Consider the following 22,789-nt stretch of genomic DNA (forward strand, 5'->3'; position numbering starts at 1 on the left):
TCCAGTCCTGGCAGTTCACCTCAGTGTGTTTATCAGTAAGTGATAATTGTAACATACTAGAGTAGTGGTTCCCAATTGGTGGATCATGGTCCAAAAATGGGTCATGAGTCCATTCTGAATGAGTGACTCATAGACATGCCAGTTTTGTAAAAAATACACTTTATTTTGAAATACAGTAAATTTATGGCACAGCTTTTGTTCTGAAGTGCTGTTTCCTGCTGTAGAGTGAGTGACTGCTGACAGCTACTTGACAGAGACAGCAGGCTCGACGACATGGCCAAAATCAAGTATGATGCTGAATATATGAAACTAAGGGGACCTTGAACTGACGATTAAAGGCATAGTGCGCCCAAAAATGAAAATTCAGCCATTATCTACTCACCCATATGCTGACGGAGGCCCTGGTGAAGTTTTAGAGTCCTCACATCCCTTGCGGAGATCGGCGGGGGCAGCGGCTAGCACACCTAATGGCTGACGGCGCCCCAGACTAACGTCCAAGAACACAAAATTGAAACCACAAAGTATCTCCAACATGCTCATCCGTAGTGATCCAAGTGTCATGAAGCCCCGACATAAAAAACGTCATATGAACACTGTTTTTAGCCTCACTGTAGCCTGTAGCTCTGACTGCTTCTCTGTGCTCCGCGCTCACGCATGCGCGCCTGTGCGAGACCAGCGAAAGCATGAGCTTTGCTTACCCGTGTTTACATCACGTGACACATGCATCGCACGGGGAGACAGCAGTAACCACAGTAGCTAAAAGATAATTTGCACTACGGTCTTTTAGCAAAGGACAGCCCAACATGTCTGAAGACTTTGAAATTGAGGAGGAACAGCATTTCTTTGTTGAGCCGTATTTGTTTGAGCCCGAGTATACAGATGCAGAACTGAAGTCGTCAAGGCTACTGGACGAAGCAGCCGCCATAGCTCATGAGCCTCAGCCAGCCACAGAATACCGGAGTCGAGCACTGGAAACCTGGTGGTGTAGTTGTTTCAAATGCAAAGCAATGCCAACGGATGAGGAAAGTCTTTGCTGCTCAGACTGGGAACTGGCAATGCCTGCACATGAGAATCTGGACATACTGACAAGACCGCTGCTCTTCAGAGCAGTATGGAGATAATTTGTGGTTTCAATTTTGTGTTCTTGGATATTAGTCTGGGGTGCCATCTGCCATTAGGTGTGCTGGCCGCTCCCCCCGCCGATCTCTGCAAGGGATGTGAGGACTCTAAAACTTCACCAGGGCCTCCATCGGCATATGGGTGAGTAGATAATGGCTGTATTTTCATTTTTGGGTGCACTATCCCTTTAAGGAGAAATCTGGACCCTGTGACTGGACCAGTTGGGAGCCACTGTACTAGAGCATTGGTAGGTATGGTGGAGTGAAGTGTATGTGGAGAACGTACGACAAAATGAAAAAGCAAATGACATCCAGGTCACAGTACAAAATGAAAAAAAAGGAAGAAAATGAAATTTTCCAATTTGCACAAATCATATTCCTTAATTGTTAATTGTTCATGAGTTAAATTGTTTATCTCGGTTGATTTCTGTTGTTTTTGCTTGTAATTAATACAATAGCCTAAATATAAAAGAAAATAATATTTTTTTAAGGGGTGTGGTGGGGGCAGAGGAAGCCTACCTAAAGCCCTTTTTAGATAGGAATTGTGCAAATTTCCAGGAATGCCCAATCAGTCTTTTTTCACCATTGGCAGTATATAAACAAAATTGGGGAGAGTGGCAAAATGCCGCCTACCTACTTTTGTTTATACAGAATGCGCCTTTTTCAGGGCTATGACAAAACGTGGAGCTCAGCGTGTGACGTAAACAGTGACGTGGGAGGGAAGCCGCGGCTAGTCAGGCGTCGATAGGCGATTCTCCTGTAGATTGGCCCGTTCTTCACCGTCCCCGTCATCTGACGGTTAATGGCCTCTTCGTTTGCGAGTGCAAGGNCAAAATTGGGGAGAGTGGCAAAATGCCGCCTACCTACTTTTGTTTAGGCGATTTGATAGGCGATTCTCCTGTAGATTGGCCCGTTCTTCACCGTCCCCGTCATCTGACGGTTAATGGCCTCTTCGTTTGCGAGTGCAAGGAGGGCACGCAATTCCTTGTCTCCCCAGTTGCTCATCTTCACAATGTCTGTCAGGTTTGCGTTTCCCTCTTGCTACTAGCTGATCGCTAATTCCTGCGACCAGCTGTTTCCTGTTTATCCACCGCCAGTGGCGCGCAGCGTCAGCAATAGCTCCTCCCACAAGTCATCGACAGGAAGGCCACCTCGGTCTGTTTAAACTAAAAGGGTTCCACCAATAAGACTACCCTACGAGGTGGAAAATTGGGCGCCTCGGATCAACTCGCCATTCCGCCTCTGTGTGTATAAATGCTCCCAGCATTTGCGGAGAATCTGGCAGTGCAAAGGGGCTTAAGGCGCCAAATCTGCCATTGAAAATGAAGAAATGAAGAATGAAGAATGAAATGATAGTAAACTAGTCTTTTTTGTGACTGTAAACTCAAAATTCAAATTGTGATTTATGAACATGGACTAGTTCCTTTAAATCTGTGTGAACTGAACTTTGAGCAATCTCTTGTTAAGTGTTAACATGCACAACACTGGTCAGGAAAGGCACTCCACTAGGTGCGTTTCCGTCCACCTGGTTTTACGTCCATTTTCAATTAGTGCATAAAATACAACAAAAAATTGAAAAAAATAAACAACCCTCAAAATATTGAAAAAAAAAGTAAGCTTGGTGGAGGTGAAAAGAGGTTGGTGCCTCGAAAAAAGATAAATGTGACAAAGTGCATTGGAAACAGTTTTAGGGAATAAATGATGACGTGCATGACGTGCCATCATTGTATAGGCCGCAGCAAGCTCCTTTTTTAGCGTTTAACATACTTACATATGTACACAAGACTGTTAACAGAACTCTTCCAAGAGCACAGAGCTGTAATATTAATTGTGCCAAACTCTTTATTTTCATTGTCCAGTGTGCTCTCCATATTGTTTTCCTCCTAGTGCCCTCTTCCTCTGCAGTGGTACAATGATATCTGACTGGACAATTAGTGCCACCCACGGCTTATCTCGATAAACCAACACCCAATATCCAAATAACAGTAGTAGACGGAGAAAGTGTATAAATTTCCTTTCGCCAGTTTTCAGAAAATTCGATAAAATTTTAGTTACATATGGATGGAAACCCAACTACTTGTCACTGACAAGAAAAAAGGTGTGATGCCATACTGTCAACTATTTGCTTTCCATTAGTTACACATTAGTTCATGGCACCGCCAAGAAGCTTGAACAGCTCACTGTTCAAGTCTTATTTTGTTTGCGTATAGCTCACTGTTTTCTGTTTTTTCCCTCTTTCTCAATCATGATGGGCCTTGACATTTAAGGCAACCCCACCAAACCACCGTGGTCATTATTTCTCCAGCGTGGGAATATTCTTTGCAGTAAAGTTTTGTTTGACTACATTATGCATTACAGTTGCTGAATGATTTATTCCGTCTGACAAGTAGCCCATAATTGAATGTAGCCTTCAAACGCAATGCTGTGAAAGCTATCACACTCACCCACGTTCAACTTCATCGCCTCCAGGAAGCCTACTCCCCCATTCTACCCCAATTAAGATTGTTTCTCTGTGTTATTACTTTCAGTATAACTCTCTAATAATGAAATACGAGGAAGAGGAAGAAGAAGGGTCAAATGAAAGTTTGAGGGAACCAATTAGGTGGTGTTTTTATTCAGCAGCACTTCTCATAAGAGTTTTTGTTTTTAATAGATGGGCAGGACAGTCATTCAGTTGTCTGGACTTAAACAGATGAAGTGTTTGTTCCACTTCTGTGGAGATCTTACTCACTCCGACTGTGGGAGAAAAGCAATTAGCTTATTCAATTGGGAAACTATCATTCTGTTTAATAGAAACAACAGTGTTTAAGTTAAATTACAACACATTTAGTGGATTATCTGAGGCAAGTTTTGTTCTGATGCACCTCAAACATACAGGAACACTATGTCAAAACTGACCTTACCTTCCTCCGCTTATCTGTTATCTTCATTGTCCTAGCTCCTGTCACCTATTGATCTCACAGGCCCTTCGAAATAACAGCAGGGGGAGGAAATTAAGCTCCATTGTGCTTGCATGACCCCAACAAAAAAAGTAAGACAGGGAGGGAAAGAAAACATTGCTTCACTCTGCAACATTTAGTCCAATCAGCTCCCTGAGGCTGAACGCCAACGGGAGGCTTGGCTCCTGTGGTGAAGGAAAGTGGAGGCTGTAAGCGTGTTCTATTTTTCTATAGCATCAAAAATGCATGTGGGTGAAGTGCATTATGAATTACACGCAGGGCCACGTCTAACAAATCCATATAGTCCATAAAAACATGGCTGTTTAGCATCGCAGGTTGCTGACTGACTGGAGACTTCATGGTGAAGCATCCAGCGTGGATTATTAATGAAGAGTCTGTTTTGAAAAATTCAACCGAAGAGGCACAAAAATCTGACTTTTATTGTTATGTACATGTTTGGTTGCTTGACAACAACTTATGCACAAGCAGTACAGATTCTCCAGTAGTAGTTTTACATTATGATTCCTTCATCTGTTCATCTGAGAGTCACAAATTTTAGCATATCAACTGCTTGAAAAACCTTTTCTTGTTGTAATAACTGCAGTTAAAGAAATGGGTGAAGGTGCCAGAATCCTGTTGTAATTGCATATTAGCTAGCAGCCAAGTGTTTTGTGAACAGTGAAGTTTTTTGGCAGCATGTACACACCTGACTACCCAGGGAAGAGTCCAACACTGTTTACAACCAAGGTAACAAATGGAACACAATGTAGACTCCTGAAATATTCATCCCACCGCCACAGCAGGCACTCAAATGGCGGCGAAAAGACAATGATGAAGTGAATGACCGACAGCGGGATAGAGGCTTTGCCCAGCCAAGTGAAACCACCTTTGAATCTACTATGGGTTTTACTCCTGCTGCTCAAAATACAGAGAGGAGCCATGAATCAAAAAAGCTCCCTCCTATAGCAAACATACAGCACACACGCTAAATCCACATTTAAATTAAAACATGTTAAGTCCTGGTAACATGCGGATGCAATGTATTCTGGTTGCAGTTGCTAGGTAACAAGTGCTTCAGGGGGAAACCCTCATTATGAAGTATTTAAAACGCGTCATTAATTGCTAATTTGCAGATAGAAGTATTTGAACACTTATCTTAAATACTCACATCAGCTTGCGTGCATTTAATTTGATTTCTTCACATAGTTGTGATCTTTTTCTAAAGCAATACAAAGCATCACTTGGGAATTGACTCTGTGAGCGATTTATTTTTGCATGTAGGATGTGTACAAATGGCTGGATGGGGCACTGTACCATAGATCAAAAGCCTCCATGTACTGTATGTCACGCTCGCAGAGGAACAGAGGCACACAGTTACGTACAATCTCTTTCTCATAGCTCCACACTTATCAAACAGTTGCCTCCACAGCCAGAGCTGGGGATGCAGCCGAGAATCCGCCACCCTCGTCTGAACAGGCTTATTTTTAGCAGGCATGGATTGTGAGAGAGCACTTGTTTTATTTCAGTCCTACTGGCTCTGCCTGAAGCACCACAATTATATGGTGCCCTTCGAGTATGCAGAGTCATTTTCCTCAAGCGTACATCCACCACATGGATGAACAAAAGGTGGTAGGATTTATGAAGGTTCACTGCAGCTCACAGAAACGTTCCTCGTGGCCACGGATGAGCCTGTTTTTTTTTGCTCATCCTTTAATATCACATCAGTGAGTTAATGATGGGGTAATTTGGCAGAGCAAGAATTGAACTATTTCACAAATACACATGCATTCAAATCTTCCTTTTAATCCTGTTTTTGTTTAAATGCACAAAGAAGCAAAAGGTGCAAAAATCATTACACACAAGAAGTTAGATTAGATCATGAGTCATTCTTCAGTGCCAAATTAATACAGTAATGAGTTTCAAATCCTTTTCTGCCGAAGATCACATTCTTAACTGGATGACACGCAGTGGCCTCCCATGGCTGGAAAAACACGTATACCCTGCACTGCCCGCGCTCTCAAAGAAATATTTTTTGGCAAAGGAGGGCGACAGTTGCTTACTGATCTTAAAGCAAACATGAAATGGAAGGGAGCAGATAAAGCGAGCATCAGGCAAACAGGCTCAGTATTCTACAGAGAGAGTGGGCTCGGTGTGATGTGTCCTCCTCAGCTCCTTTTTCCCTGCGCTGTTGGCGACTAAAGCAGAGATAGATTTTGACTCAGGTGCAAACTGAGCTGTTTTGCAGACGCCCACACCAGCCCGTTATCTTACAAATACAATACACCAGAGACAAGGCATCTGTTGTGGCTGTGTGAGCGTGTGTGTGTGTGTGTGTGTGTGTGTGTGTGCATGTGTGGGTGTGAGGATGCGAAAGTATGCAGGGATGTGTTTTTCTGTGTCTGTGAGTATGTGGATGTTGAAAGACAAACAGATGATGGAATTTTTTCGCATCACTTTCTGTTACCATATATAAAACAAACTTCTAAAAATACACTATAAAATATTATGTATATATACAAAAGGGGGGTGGGACTGATGTCTGTGTAAACGTCAAAGACACTGCAGTGTGCTGTCTTGATGGCGGTTGCATTAGGCTGTGGCAGCTGTTTCCACACCGAATTATCCAACCTATTTGTATTGCCAGGACGGGGAGCTAAGGGATACAGAGGGAACAGTGTAAATGTAAAACAAGTCATGGCAGAATCTGACAAGAGACAGAAATTTCCTCTCTCCCCCTCTGGTGTTCTCTTTTACACTCTCTCAACCATTTTAATCTCCCCCCTTTAATACCATCCCTTCCAGACTCAACTTTGATCACTGTCATTTTGCAAACTTACAGGATTGGAAGGATTGAGACAAATGCATTATTCATCCCACACACCAATTTGGGTCTCCTCTGCTGTCTGTAATGCACTTCTCTCATCTCCCTGTCACTTTTGTCTTTTGTTCGGTTTGCTCTGTCGGGGGATGGCGCTGATCTTTGGGGATCTGTAATGGACTGCAAAGTTTAAACCAAAGGAAAATATCTCAGAATCACACCAGATAAAATAATATGAATAAATACTGCAATCATAATTCATATTATATTGAAATGTATTGGCTAGTTGATCTTAAATGTCCACTGTGTGATATTTAGTGGGATTTAGTAGCTTCTAGCGGTGAGGATCGCAGATTGCAACCTCCAGAAACTTCTTCCAGTTACCACAATTTCCTTCAGTGTTCAGGGGTCTGTTCCTCTCCAAAACAAATGGACAGGTGATTAAAACCAGTAAAAAAAACTGAATAATGCAGATTCACATTACAAATCAGCATTTCTCCAGTGCTGTTCAGCCTGCCAGAGACGGACCACTAGACCCTTTTGCTGTTAGTAAACAGCATGACATTTTTTGGTGGGCGGGGCTTAGCTGGAGGCAAAACAATTCTCCACAGACATTAGCTAGCACTAGCTTGCAAGTTCTGTTGACTTGTTTTTGACAATCAAGGAAGATCATGCGAGTGGTGCGTTCACAAATACTCATTCCGAGTACAAGCTGGACCGTTCATAAATTTTTTAAATTTCATTTTAGTGTAGAGCGTCACCAGACTGGGACCAGACTGGTCGACCCGTATGCTCTCACTCAGTGGACGGATGATTTGACAGAATTGCTGAAGGTGGGATGATTGTGGCTGATTACTGTGCCAATATTACAAAGGAGGATGACACTTGAATGCTTTCCTTCAGTTTGTTTTGCTATTGACGCTAACGTTAGCTATTGCGCCAAAAAGTAAATGTTACAGAGAAATCCAGTATTCCTCTTAATACCGCCCCAATTTCTGATGAGGTGGACATGATAACCCTTAATACACATAACATTATTCATCACTACAACAGTTAATACTTTTTCCCTAACCTGATATGAAGAGTGCGCTGTACATGTGAACATTTTTGATGATCACCTCTGTCCAGTCCTTTTGTCTTATCGCATTTAACCATAGTTGTCTTCATTTTTGTTGATGGGTGGTGGCGGCTGGTATGCGATAAAATTTAAGTGTTGAGCCATGACTCCTTCTGTTCTGGCTCCCAGTAACACAACAAAGCGACATTTTAACACTCCTATGTAGCCTACAGCCCTATGGAGTCATGTTTTGTCTCCAGCTAATAAAATGGGATAAAAACCCTTAAAGGGTCTTTAGGCAAGCACCTACAAATGTTTGCTGACATTTTTCTCAGATAACCCAACATCCTGACATTCAGGAGGTTTTTAGCAGGAGTCGAATTATACGCACAGGTCTCTTTCTCTCTAAAACTAACAGGCCCAGTGACTTTAACTTAATAAAGCAGTGTCACATTAAAAAAAATCTGTGTTTTGTCAACTCTGCTTGTTGTGGAGGTGCTGCTAACTTTTCTGGCAAAAACTCAAATAGCACTATCTAAATCCTGTGTTTGGTATTTCTGTTCTGGGCTACTGTAGAAATATGGTGGTGACACATGGCAATCTCCATGGATGAGGACCAGCTAGATGGAGATATAAACAGCTCATTCTAACGCAAGGATTCTTATTTTCACATAATTATACACCAAAGAAAACATACTTACTATATTATATTCTATCTCTGCAATAAAATATCCCCCTAAATCCTACACACAGTGGTTAGATATTACTGGTAGATACTTAATTTATCAAATATATCACTGTACACGGAGAATTTTTTCATTTCATTCCAATAAGTAGCGCTCCCTCTAGTAATCTGGGTTCAGTTTATGTTCAGTGTCAGAAGGCATGCTGAGCAACAAACAATAATACCACCCTCAAATTCGTTTCATAGTGCAGATATTGTCTAACCACTGTCATGATCGCCTTGAGCTGGAGTGAGCACTAAGCTTCCCTGCCCAACCTGCACCTCGGTAAATCACACCCAGAGCTCATGAGTCAGGAGCCGCTGCAATAAAAATGAATTGGAAATCACTACCCAGGCCTTGAAAAATTGATTCACTCTCCAGTCAGATGGACTAAAGACTAATCTTGACAATCCAAAGTATGTGGCAGTGACAAAATCTGACTGTCAGTGTAGCAAGGTTACATTTATACCCAGCGGCAGGGCTCACATTGACAGATGAATAATATCTACTGGATTTTCAATATGTGATAAAACTTAAAAAATTATATTGGGAATGTTTCCGAAGTCCCCTCCAATCACTGGTGATCTCTGGGGACAGTAATTTTTTATAAAAGGAAAAAAACAAACACGCGTTCATCAATGAGTAGGGCGTAGCATGATAACCCTATTGTCTTGCCTTCTTAGTTACCGTTGCTATGCCTGTTAAGGTTTCCGTTCTCATGGCATTAAGTTCATAATGATAATGGAGGCAGATCTACCATTCAGACTCTCAGTGATTATTAAAACAATGGATCCTTGATTTCAGGCAGAGGTAGACAATTAAAGGTCTTTCATTTCCAACCAGCAACTATCGATTTTGCCGGCTGAAATGTCACCAGCAGATTTGTATCAGGTGTAGCTAGCTGGCTAAATAAAATAAAATTACCCTCCTGAGTTGGTTTTAACACTGGCCTTTGTTAACCTTTATGTTGCCATCTGATTCTTTTTAAACAACAGAGTAACAAGGTCTTAAATATGCTCGCAAAGCTGGGGTAAACGGTTTTATTTTGGTGTCACTTGGCAATAATCCTAGAATAACTTTTCAGCATATTGTAATTTAATTGGTCTGGGAGAAAACTAGACTTCTGGACTTCCTCTTGACTCTATTTTCAGGCTTTAAAAAGTCTAGCCCATGACCGGAGGATTTGGCCAATGACATGTCATTTCTGAAAAGAAGGCATTCCTATTGACTGGTCTACGAATGTAGATGGGCAAACATGTTCCTTCAGATGGAAAAAGCCTTGGCAACAAAATGAGCATAGCGTAAGTTGACGCATGACAAGATGTCAAGCTCAGCCTACATCCCAGCTACATTAGCTGATCTCAAACAGCCCAATCAACTGATGGAGCAGCTGATTGATGGAAGGGAGTCAGCTGATAGATCACATGATTCCTTTCTGCGCAACCAATTGCCAAATCTTATTCAGGGTGCCCTATTTAAACTGCTCTGGTCTGCCTACTGTTGCTGCTTCCTGTGCAAGCTGCTTTGCAACCCTCCTCCACCCCAGCTCCTCCTTTTCATGTCTGACTTATCACCGTCATTTCTGTTTGTTATTGATGCTGCTCTGTTCCCGGGGGTCTTTGCTGCTGCCCTCCCTGACTTAGGCTGAGAGGTTTGCTCTCTCTGCCTCAGGCTTTCCATGTAGGCGCGTGCAAGAGTGGAGAGGTGTGCTCTCTTTGCCTTAGGCTTTCCACGTAGGCATGTGGAAGGGCAGAGAAGTGTGCTCTCTCTGCCTTAGGTTCTGCGTCAGCTCGAGGAAAAGCAGAGAGGCCCCAGAACAGAGCCATACCGCAAAATATAATACTGCAAATGGAAATCAAATTTTCTTTGACTAAAGTGGTCCTGACTGAACTGCCTACAAGTATGTGTCAATATCAGCGTGTTTCAGGGACGGAGAGAAAATGTTGCCTATAGTTTAGCCCTCTGCTAACTGAAACTAAAGGCTCACGGCTGCTGCTTCAAGTTCACCTTCATGTAGCTAATGTTAGCTTGTGTCCTCGGCCTCACTCCCCGCCACTATAGGCCACCTCACTGGGAGGAGAGCAGGCACCAGCTGCCGACCGGGACACATAGTCTGCAGTCGCAACTATCCAAATCTAGCCAGTGTCTGGGGACTGAGCTGCTGGAGCAAGGTCAACACACTTTCTGTTGCTGCCGTTACACAAGTTAGACCCAGTGCTGCCTCTGTCAGCCTACTGGCTGTGACCCCCCAGCACTGGGGGTTGTGCTGGCTAAATTCAAGCTGCTACAGCTGAGCTGAAGGTCTTTCTCCATTGCCTCTGCCTGCTCTCTTTCTGGTGAGAAGTCCAAAGCGCTAAGGAGCAAGATGGAGGGACTGTGCTAGCTAATTCTTGTCTCATATGTCGTCTGATAAACAGAGAGAATGTATGAAGTGCATATGCCCATACTCATGTGGTGGGAGGGGCTTAGGGCAGAGAGGGAAGAGCTGCAGGTGGAAGATGTAATTCATTTTCTGCCTTTTTTGTTTTGAGATTTTTTCCCTTTTCAGAATATTGCATATCCCAGCTTTAAAAGCAAAAGACATTAACATTTTTTTGTTCAGCATTCAGCTGTTTCCTGCACTGTCTTCATTTGAAGTGACCTCGTATTTCCAAGCAATTGTACTGTTTGTCCTTGTCATCTGGCTATCTGATAGTTTTATCATGTGATTTTTTTTGTTGTTGTTTTTTTTTTGATGAATGTGTTTGTATACCTGACAGATACCAAATTTCCCCTGGTGGGATAATACAGTTTGACTTGACTTTATTATACCATGTTAAAAGACTTGATGCTAAAGGCACCAGTATATTCTTAAACAGAAGTGCTTAAATATAAGAACACCTGAGCCTAGAGTAATAAACTTCTTGGTTTTTTAAAGTGGTTGGCAGAAATGTCATAGGAGCTAGTTATTTTTGAGCATAAACCAGCCTTAAAGTGGAGATGAAACACTGAATGATATTACTGTGGTTCATTTGAATTTTAGTTTAGGCAAGATATGATACTGCAATCAAATGTGATAACCACCCAGATTTGCTAGAAAACCAGATGGTATTCCACTTTTTCGCCAGCTGGGCGCAGCCATCTTTCAACAAGCTAGTTGGTAACATCACAAGAATGGTTGTTCACAAGGAGCACTGAGCACAATGCTGTGCTTCAGACTGGTTAAGTGTTGATGTTTGGAGTTTCAGAGTTTTGATGAGATACAAAGACCTACGGACAAAGGTAAATAAAACAATTGCCTTTTCTTTTAGACAGCTGGTGGTGGCCACTCAGTTTTGTGTTTGTTTGCAAATCCACTTCTCAGAGTACATAACAGACTTTTAACCTTGTCATGGAGACACCACCAATACCTTGCTGGCCCAAAACATCTCATAACTGGCCTTAAAAAACAAACAAACATATCAACAGCCATCAAAGGAGAAAACATGCTTCACAGTATCAGGTTTACCAAGCCTAGCTCAACAACTACTGGCGAACAAGTGGACAACAGAGACAAACCATTCTTGTGACGTCACTAACTAGCTTGAGGTAGGCAACCCATGGCTCTTGAGCCACATTCTGCTTTTTGGGATCAAACTACCAATCTTCTGATAAGTGGACGACCTACACTACCTTCTGAGCCACAGCCACCCATAACTGAAAAAAAACAGTTTAACATTTTGTAAACTAAAATGTGCTACATACATCTATGATGCACATCTGGTGCCTTTTCCTGACCAGACCTCAGTAGCAGTGGCTAGTCTCCAGTCTAGCTCAGCTAACAATGGATTCCACATCCAAAAAAGGAAAAGTGTCGAAAGAACTTTATAGTGCATGGATATTTGCATTTGCTGTCGCCACCAACGCTGCAAAGTTTAAGTACCAAATAATCATAAATAGCCCAGTGGCCCAGTTTATCATTTGGTAAAACCTAGGCTATTAATAAATGCTCATTTAAACCTGTTAGTATTGTTTAAAGGCTTTAAATAAACCGAAAATGTCTCTTTTGATAGTAAATTTTGCCGACCCCTGTTGAAAGACGGCTGCAGCCTTAACATTAAAGTACATTTTTTAAATTTAATTTAATTTTAATTTAATTTTATATACTTTATTAATCCCCGAGGGGAAATTAAATTTTTCACTCTGTTGTCAATTACACACTGGTCCGAACACACACATGCACAAACTGGACCTACACATGCACTAAGTGGAGAGATGTCAGAGTGGGCTGCCCATGACAGGCGCTCTGAGCGGTTGGGGGGTTCGGTGCCTTGCTCAGGGGCACCTCGGCAGTGCCCAGGAGGTGAACTGGCACCTCTCCAGCTACCAGTTGAGTTGATATCTCAATCCTGAATACAGTGTGAACTTCCTGGACAGAGGCTAATGTTAGTTGGCTATGCAAAGGGATAAACAAATGGAATCACCATCTAAAGTTTGAAAGGCTCGCTGTACCTCATCGTGGTTGCAAAGCTGATTCATTGATGATTGGACAATCACTGTTCAATGGGAAGGGCTTAGCAAACTATCAATTGGAAGGCTAAAATGTAGACAGCCTTTACTAAATATAGGCTGACGCATTGTGTGCCTGGAATTGAGTTTTCCATGCCACACTCTGTCCATGAAAGAAGGCTTTTTTTCCTTTTTAAAATTACATGATGACAGACATTCACATGTTGCATCTGAAATGGTAAACAAGCTACAAGGTAAACACAGCAAACCACTGTCACGGTGGAAGGACATTTGTCTTGCAGTGCAAAGTCACCAGCAGTCTGGTCTTATGTTGCACCATTCCTCATATGTGATGCATCATGTATCATTCCATCTTGACGCTGACACATCTGTGGTGCGAGTGGTGACAGAAGTGTTCAAACAGCCAGTCAGTGTGCCATATTCAATTTTGAATGTTTAATGAAGTTTCACTTTCACTCGTCTTTTTTAACAAATTGAGTCGAGTTATATTTGCAGATCTCTAACTTGGAAAAATGTTTCTTGGGAGGTAAACAGATTTGATTTTGTGCTGTATTTGGAGGAACTATTTGAAATCAATAGAAGCTGCGAAAGGAAGTAAATGCTGATATTTCAGGGCAAAATTGTGTTTCATTTGTCCTGTGATTAGCAAGTGATGCCAGCTGTTTTCTTTGCCACAGGCTGCGTCTGTGTGAGATATTATTTGTCAAGAAAACTGATAATGGAAATTATCAGAACATCTCTCAAAGAATTACGTTTTTATGGAATGCTAACAAGATTTTAGACTCTAAATAACCCTCTTCTTGCCTCCTACTACAAACCTCCCACATCCTCAAAATACACTTGAGTCAATAATTTTAGTACTGAAATGCTATTTCTGTTTAGATGCATTAATGGCCCTGCTGGAGAGACCTCATGTGACAAGACAAAAAAACAACAGCAAAAAAATAAAAACAAAGTGACATCTAGGGCAAAGATCTCCTTGGTGATAAAGGGCGATTGTTTTCTGGCTGGACAAGTGTTGATTTAAGGTGGCCTTAAGGGATCTGCACCCAATCTCCGAGGAGTCAGAGGATAATGCCGTCAGCAGTTTTGATATTCTGATCCATCCCATGGGTTTATTTGAGAGATTCAGGAGAAAGGGTTTTCTCAAGATAAAGACAGAATTAACCCAACTGCCTGTGATACCTACAGTCATGGCACTGACTTTATCTCCACAAGTCCTTTAAGGTATCTCTTGAAACACAGTTATTATTTACACAGCGTATTTGACAGCAACAAAGGGTGTACTGTGAAATATGAACAGCAGCAGTGATTACACAGGGTATGATCAAAACAATGAAAGCACAAGAAGAAAAGGCTTCTCGCAGTGACACTGGCTCTGTGTCGATGTGGGATCCTTTATCTGGCACAGTTTTGGTCCAGATTTAGAAATAGATCACATCAATTTGCAGCCCTGCATGTGTTGTCAATAAGGCAAGATAAACGTACAAAAATAGCACGAGCAATCCATTGTGAATGTTGTAGCTTTTGTGTTTGAAAAAAAAAAAAAAAAGGTCTGCAGACTGTACCACTGACTCTAAAAAGATATAATCGTCTGCATCTCTGCCCCTGAGACTTTTGACAGGGTTTTGGTCCAGTTATCTACTACAGCACATGTTCAGTATCAGTAGGCATATAAAATTGGAGTTATCATCCAAGTATATCATTTTTACCAGGGCTTTTTGTCTCTAAATGTATACATGCACATGTGCTTGGCAACGTTAACAAAGAAATCATTTCCTTGCAAAAACAGATGGTATTAAAATTAAGGTATGTATTGTCCGGTGTGTCAACCAGCTCACCAGAATAAATGTCGGCTTTGTATGTTTCTGCAGACCACAGACACATTACATTTGTACATTATTATGTAGTGTGTAGGCCAGTGGTTCCCGGCTCGTGGGTTGTGGTCCAAAAGCGGGTCGCAGGTCTATTCTGAATGGACCGTAAGTGACTTGCAAACATGTTTGTAAAAAAAAAACAACAACAAAAAAACCCACTTGATTTCAAAGTGCAGCGATTCTCCAGCACAGAACTTTTATTTTCAAGTGCTGTTTCCTGCTGTACAGTGAGTGGCTAATGGAAAGCTACTTAGCAAAGACAGAAAACTGAATGTATTAGACTGTGTGGTACTTGAACTAATGACTTAAGAGAAATCTGGACCCCGTGGCTGGCCCAGTTGGGAACTATTGGTACAGGCTATGTTGAAACTTTATGTCTCTTAAAGGAGCTATATGTAAGAAATCTAAAGCAAATAGTCATAAAATCCTCCTAATATGTCACAGAGACTAAGGAATAATGTTCATATAACATACTGATCTCACCGACAACAATAGTACAGCCAGAATATTCGCATTTAAAAAAAAAATTTACGGTCCGCAAATCATGTTTATGTTTTGAATTTGTGTTTTGGCCTGTTGCGCCACCCACCGCCGTCTACCAGTCACACAGTCAGTAGAGTCTCAGCGTCAGTTACAGTTACGACTGAACTACAGCAGCACGGCAAGCAGCATTAGCAGTGTCCCGGTACATAGCATTAGCAGCCGGCTCCTCATGAGCTGTATCCCGGCAGCTGCGTTAGCAGCAGAGAAGCCGGACTTGCTCGAATGGTCCGCTGGAAAACCGCATATCAAGGACGCGGCAACGCGGCCCTGCCACAGCAGCCGCCCGTGGGCAAACAAATCAGTCTCCAGCGTGCCGCTGTCCAGCAACCTCGAATCTGTAGGGGAGGGGGGGCGAACACGACTCGCAGCAGTATTTTGAATTTGAGTGCAGTAACCGTTTTGGCCACATTCTTACATACAGCACCTTTAACGTATCAGCCACACTGTGTTTAGCATGGGATTATGTTTACACAAAAAAACACTTGGTCATGGTCAGAAAAAGGTCGTGTTTTGGCTTAAAATATGCAGTTTTAGTGCAACAGTGGGCCTTTTTCATAGCAGACTTGTCACAGTAGGAAAAGTGCAGGTGAAACTGATGGCATAAACAATGTTTAAGTTCCATTAAGCATCCCAGTTAGCTATTACAGTGAGCCAGCATGCACAGTACCAAAGCTTCCCCTAAATGGAATGCAGCCACCAATAATATTGTTAAATACATCCATGCTTTTCCTACAAGGACATGTCAAAATGTCTGTCGTGAAAAAGGTCTATCCCTGGTGGAATAGTGTCTTGGTCAAAAAGAATTGCTATTGGTGGCACAATCCACGGTGGAGACACAGCAACTGTAAGCTGCTGGAAATGCAGCAACAGGTCACAAAAAATAACCATCATGTTGTTTGTTGGTCTCGAACAGTGGTCTGCGGTGGTTGGCAGCTCGGCAGTTGTCTTACCTAGCTATCCACATCCCTCCACCTCCTGAGGACCAGTGAGTTCACGTACATGGAATCAGAACTATGTCACTTCATATCTCACTTATGAAACATACAAATGTAATGTATCTGTGGTTTGTAGAATGCCAACATTTTCTTCTGGCGACTGGATGTGGTTTGGAGACGTTGTTGCTTTGTGAGAATCAAAATTGTACATTTTGAGATTAGGAGGAGATTGATACCATCTCATACCTGAACATTAGAAATTAAGCTACAGCCAGCAGCTGGTTAGCTTAGCTTAGCATAGACACTGGAAACAGGGGAAAACAGCTAGCTTGGCTCTGTCCAAGGGTAACGGAATCTGCCTATCAGCACCAGCAAACAAACAAACAAACAAAAAAGAATAAAATAATTACCATTTCACGGATTACAGACTTTTTTCCCCCTACAGACTGAGCCAGGCTAGGTTTTGCCAATATTTGTGCTAAGTTAAGCTCACCAGCAGCTGGCTGTAGCTACAGTACTTTTTTTTTTAACTAACCTAAGTCTGGAAAAGAAAGTAAATACATATATATCTCACATGTAAGACTATGGCTTTAAAGGAATACTTCAACCTCAAAATGACCATTGGTATATCAGTTACTCACAGTGTTGTGTTAAGTTCAGAGAGAAAACTTGGCTTTTTTTTTTTGCATGCCTCCACGGTTAATGAAGAATCCCAAAACTGAGAAAATTCTTGATGAATTGAAGTCATAGGGGTCCGTGTTAAACAACAACAAAACTATATCAAAACATCTGTTTATAAACTGTCACACAACTCATGCAGTATAATCCAAGTCTCATTTATCCAGTCATATGTTCAGTTCTTCCCAAACACATGCATTTTCACCAAAACCTTTCTATTTCTACATAAAATGTCTCACACACAGAAGAGTAGTGCACCTAGGCAAGCACCCGCTACTCATATAAACAAGTGTTTTAAATAATTAGGTCTTAGTTAAAATGCATGTGTTTAAGAAGTACTTGGCTTATACTGCATGAATTGCAGTGTTGGGGGTACCATGTTAATTTTGTAACGTGTTATTTTTGTAATATATTATGTAGCGGAGTAATGTAATGTGTCACCAACAGGATTTTGGGTAATATCATTACACTCACAATGTCACATAACTCGTTAATAAAACTCATTTTCATTTTTCATTTATCCACACTTATCAGACACCGTGCCAATTCCGCCAGCAGAAAAAAAACATCCTTCCAAGGTCTTTGTGTGTTGTCACGTCATTTATTATACGCTACCTTATAGAAGGGTGCCAGTGATTGTGTGCCTTATCATGTACTGTGTGTTTCCGCTGCCGCCTTTTACTCCAATTCATCAAGAACGTTCTCAGTTTTTCAATTCTTCTGCCATCGTTGAGGCACGCTAGAAAAACGATGTTTTCATCATGAATTCAAGGCAACACAAGATGAGTAACTGATGTACAAATGATCATTTTGTGGGTGAAGATCGCTTTTCAGCTGAACAGTCAAAATTGTTATGTGCACAGTGATTTGAATATGCTTAGCTTTGGGCGAAGATCAGACTTATTATACGGTGGTAGGTGCACACGCACGGGCCAGCTCTCTTACAGTGAGGTAAGCATGTTGTTGCTCTTCCATCATTTTGACCACCCCCTGTAATACGTAATAATAACAACATTTTATTGATTTAAATGGGTAAAGCATGCGTTACATCTAGTCAAAGTAGCAAGATGCTAAACAGTTATGTTAGATCTTTATTCCTGAAGAGATTGGGTATCATACAATGTCTTTGATGCATTTAGAGAAAACCAGATTTCATGGCATGGATTCAGTAAACAGAATGAATATGGGGCTGCGGTAGACCCTGTGGCTATATAAAGATTATAGTCATTATAATATTATTGCTTTCATCACAGAGGAGGGAGATTATGGGCCCTTAAGACAAAGGTTATGATTTCCTTACGGGCCCACCTCTAAATCTAACCAGTAACACCTAAGTTGAAATTCTAATGAAGTGTTCTGTATGACCACACAGGCCTACTGTAGGTTAAGTTGATTCTGTTATATAATGAAACAAAATGATTGCACAGTACTGAACTACCATCCTAAGCAGTTAATTTATGTCCCTTAAATGCCTTCTAATATCACAGGGTATTATATAATGATTGCTTTTGTGCTTATCAAGTAAAAGTATTGATTGACTCTTTCAACTTAAGTGTTACTTTAATAAGCAAGTGAAAATTGTGCCCAGTTCAGACAGGTCATATGATGCAAATAATGCATTTTCAAATTAAAAGAAAAAATGCATCATCTAGCAACATATTCTGTAATTGATCAACTAATAAAGTCATAAAATCGCACATGGTAAAATAGTCTATATGAAATACCAAAAATCCAGCTGTGAACAAACATGAAAATGGAAACAAGGTAATATAGTTAAGGCTAAACATCTTTGTCTATTACCTTTGTATAGCTAAGTCAATAAGAGGAGCATGCAATCAACATAACATTGCCACAATTTTACATTAAACAACAAAAGCAGTCAACTCAAAACAAATGTATGTGCCTTTCGTCACCACAAATTAGAACCATGTAATGTAGGTTTTCCACGTCGTAAATCATATGGCTTTGTGCAATTTTTCACTGTCAGTAAATTCACTAATGAAATTGTTTTTGTAAAATAATATATCAATAAATGTCATGCCGGAAATTACTGAGATTCTGTTCTACATGCGCTGTTTCTTACATGCCAGATTGTGCTAATTGTACATCATCCTAAAAAAAATATCAGAGGTCTTTCGTCATAGCATGTACACTTACATCCAGGGACAAATGTGCTCAATTCCATCACCCTACTTTATATAAGGTATTTGTGCACATATTCTACATTTCTTTTAATATAAGAATATTGTCCATTAATAAATCAGGGATAGTACAAGGGCTTCAGGTAGGGAAATAAAGGTGGATGGCATAAGTTAAAATATGTTGCCTGCTCTATGTAAAGCGATCTGAATTCATCTTTCTGAGTTTGGGTGGCAGGTGTCCGTCCATCCTACCCCCTCCTCCCCCAGCCAGTCGCTGCAGCTTGGGAGGTAAGTCCGCCACTGACTTACTCATGGGCTCTGTGCTGATCTTGACCTTACCGGCCTGCTTATCATCAGAGACGCCAGGAACAGAGCTGATTCGCTGCAGCTTCATGGGCAGGTCTCCAAAGCTGTAAGTCATCTCTGAGGTGGTGGAGCTCATCCTCAGGAGCTTCTTGGGCAGGCCGTCCCGCCCTGTGATCTTCTGGAGCTTGGTGGGCAGCTTGGTGGTGCTGTCATTGTCCTCCAGGGTCTCCAGGCAGTCCAGAGAGCTGTTCTTCTCCCCGCTGTTGCACAGGGACGGAGCCATGAGGGGCGAGGAGAGGAGCAGGGCCTCCTCCTGCTCCTTCACGCTGTACGGAGGGGTGGGCACCTCGAATGTGGCATGGAACTGAGAGTAGTCCACCTTAAAGAAGCCTTCCTCCAAGGAGATAACTGGGAAGAAGCGGTGTCCCCACAGGACCTCGTCCTCGGTGTATGATGTCCTTGCTTGGCAGGTCATCCCTGTCAAACACAAAAAATAAAAGAGGAAAAGACCATCGACTGGATGAGTTGTCAGATTTATTTCTACAAATTCAAGACCTAAAAAATTATGGCAACTTATGTGTCATTCTCGCTGCAGTGGAAACTAACATTTAAAGATGAAATGTTTCACGACTCTAGTATTAAACCGCAGAGCCCTGATTTAATTATATGCTTGGCACTGTTCCATGAGAATCAACAACATGCTATTCATCAGGATTCTTGCCATTTTCACATCACAAAACAAACAATACTGCAAACAAAAGTGCCTCCATGAATAAGTACTTAATGTATTACAGAGCCAGCTGCCTAAATAAAAAGCCTAATTGATTTTTCAGTTTCCAAACATGATGTTTATGAGCAATTTCCAGCCTAACTTGAAAGATAATTAAAAGTGCAGCTGAGTTATTTGCTGTGTGTGTGTTTTATAAGAATAGCTTATTATTTAATCATACAAGGCCAGATCCATTCTGAAATTAGTGTTCACGAGGAGATGCCAAAGCACTTGTACATTTGATATCAGTATATTTCTTATGGTATTTTATTTTTTACCTGAGGTTTCAACATAATGCATTCAAAACAGCTCAAGGCTGATCTGAGACAGACACAACACAATCACTAGAAAATATGTTGGCATTGTTTCTGCAAACCACAGACACGTTACATTTGCGTTGTTATTATGTAGTGAATACACTGAAACCTTCCTTTAGAACAACGCTGTGGTTAATGTGTTTTGTTAAGGCACAAAATACACTAGGTTATGGTTATGAAAAAACTGTGTTTTGGCTTAAAATATCTGGTTAGGGGGGCACAATCCCTGCAGGAAAAGCAGTGATGTCTTGGTAAAGAACAAATGCTTTTTATGGCACTATACCCACTACAAGCCTAAACAAAAAACAAAGGAAACACACCACTGGGTTGCGAAAAAACACCCATGTTTAAAGCCTAAATACTGGCTGGAAAAACATCAATGGGTTGCTACAAAACGCCCATGTTTAAAGCCTAAAAAGTCGATCGAAACACAGATGGATTGCTACAAAGACCCACGTTTGGAGCCTAAAATGCCAATGGAAATACACAGACAGGCTGCTAAAAAACAACCATGTTTGGAGCCTAAAAAGCCGATGGAAACACATCAACGTGTTGCTGAAACATACCCATGTTAGGACCCTAAAAACCCGCTGGAAAAACATCAATTGGTTGCAACAAAGACCCATATTTGGAGCCTAAAATGCCAATGGAATACACAGAGAGGCTGCCACAAAACACCCATGTTTTGAGCCTAAAAAGCCAATGGAAATGCACCAACAGGTTGCTACAAAACACCCATGTTTAGAGCCTAAAAAGCCAATGGAAACGCACCAACAGGTTGCTACAACACACCTACATTTGGAGCCTAAATAGCCGACAAAAACACACAGATAGGTCGCTACAAAACACCCATGTTTAGAGCCTAAAAAGCCAATGGAAACGCATCAATGGGTTGCTACAAAACACCTATGTTTGGAGCCTAAAAACCCGCTGGAAAAACATAAATGGGTTCCTACAAAGACCCACGTTTGGAGCCTAAAATGCCAATGGTAGTACACAGATAGGCTGCCACAAAACACCCATGTTTTGAGGGTAAAAAGCCAATGGAAACGCACTAACAGGTTGCTACAAAACACCTACATTTGGAGCCTAAAAACCTGCTGGAAAAACATAAATGGGTTGCTACAAAACACCCACGTTTAGAGCCTAAAAAGCCAATTGAAACACAGTTTTGTTGTTTGTTGGTCTTGAACAGTGATGTGGAGCTTGGCAAGTGTCTTGCCTTTTTGTCTCGTGATCCACAATCTCCTCCTTAAAGCGCATATACTGCATCACTTTAGAAACGTTGATATGATGCACTTGCAATGTGCAATGTGCATTTGATGGAGAAAAAACTAACACTTAATGGGGAAGAATACTTGTTTCAGGGAGAAAAAAGCAGCTTCTGGTAAAAAAACGTAGGTATTCTCCACCAGCACCACTTACACTACTTAACAGTTCAGTCCACACCTCAAGCTTGGCTAGTAGCTCCAAAAGATAGAGGATTAAGATAATCAAATTGCTGGAACCCACAGGAGTAACAGCTGCAAGCAGAGGCTTCAGGAGGTCTAGCTCACAGTAAAAATTTCTTTGGAGCTCTCTGACACGAGAAAGGGAATCCAATATAATCCAAAGCACAAAAAGTTACATGAAGTAGCTGTTACATAACATTGTTCAGCTGCAGAAAAGCCAAAATGAGTGTGACAATTTAGTTAAAAGCGTTAAATTCTGTCATTTGGGAGGCTACAAATTAAAACGAAATATCCTACTACTCTGCATTTTCTGGGTTTGTGTGTGTGTGTGTGTGTGTGTGTGTGTGTGTGTGTGTGTGTGTACCCGTAAACCCTGCTCTGCAAATTCAGCACAAGATAGCAGAATATGATACACTTAGACTAAATGTTCCCTCACAGGGGACTCTGAATTAAAACCCTGCTTAAAAACTCCCCTCACGTTCTCGGAAACAAATTAATGCAATTAGCAAAATCATGAGCTTTGAATTAATGATCAGCAACATTTTTTTATTTTCATGCAAAGTTATTGGATGCTTATTAGTGATTACTCATCACCACTATTCAGCAGCTGCTGTCATAGCTGCCTGT

At 41.4% G+C, this 22,789-nt stretch overlaps 1 protein-coding gene across 1 annotated transcript in view; it reads right to left on the minus strand.

Moving 5' to 3' along the window:
• Window positions 1–18,246: 18,246 nt before the first annotated feature.
• The window catches only part of kcnj3a (potassium inwardly rectifying channel subfamily J member 3a), a 35,015-nt gene continuing 30,472 nt past the window's right edge, over window positions 18,247–22,789 (minus strand). Inside the window, exon 3 of the mRNA XM_050049732.1 lies at window positions 18,247–20,102. Within this exon, the coding sequence (XP_049905689.1) occupies window positions 19,510–20,102 (593 nt within the window). The 3' untranslated portion in view covers window positions 18,247–19,509. The remainder of the gene's footprint in view (window positions 20,103–22,789) is intronic.

This window comes from Epinephelus moara, chromosome 7 (assembly GCF_006386435.1).
Source record: "Epinephelus moara isolate mb chromosome 7, YSFRI_EMoa_1.0, whole genome shotgun sequence".
Classification (NCBI taxonomy): Eukaryota; Metazoa; Chordata; class Actinopteri; order Perciformes; family Serranidae; genus Epinephelus; species Epinephelus moara.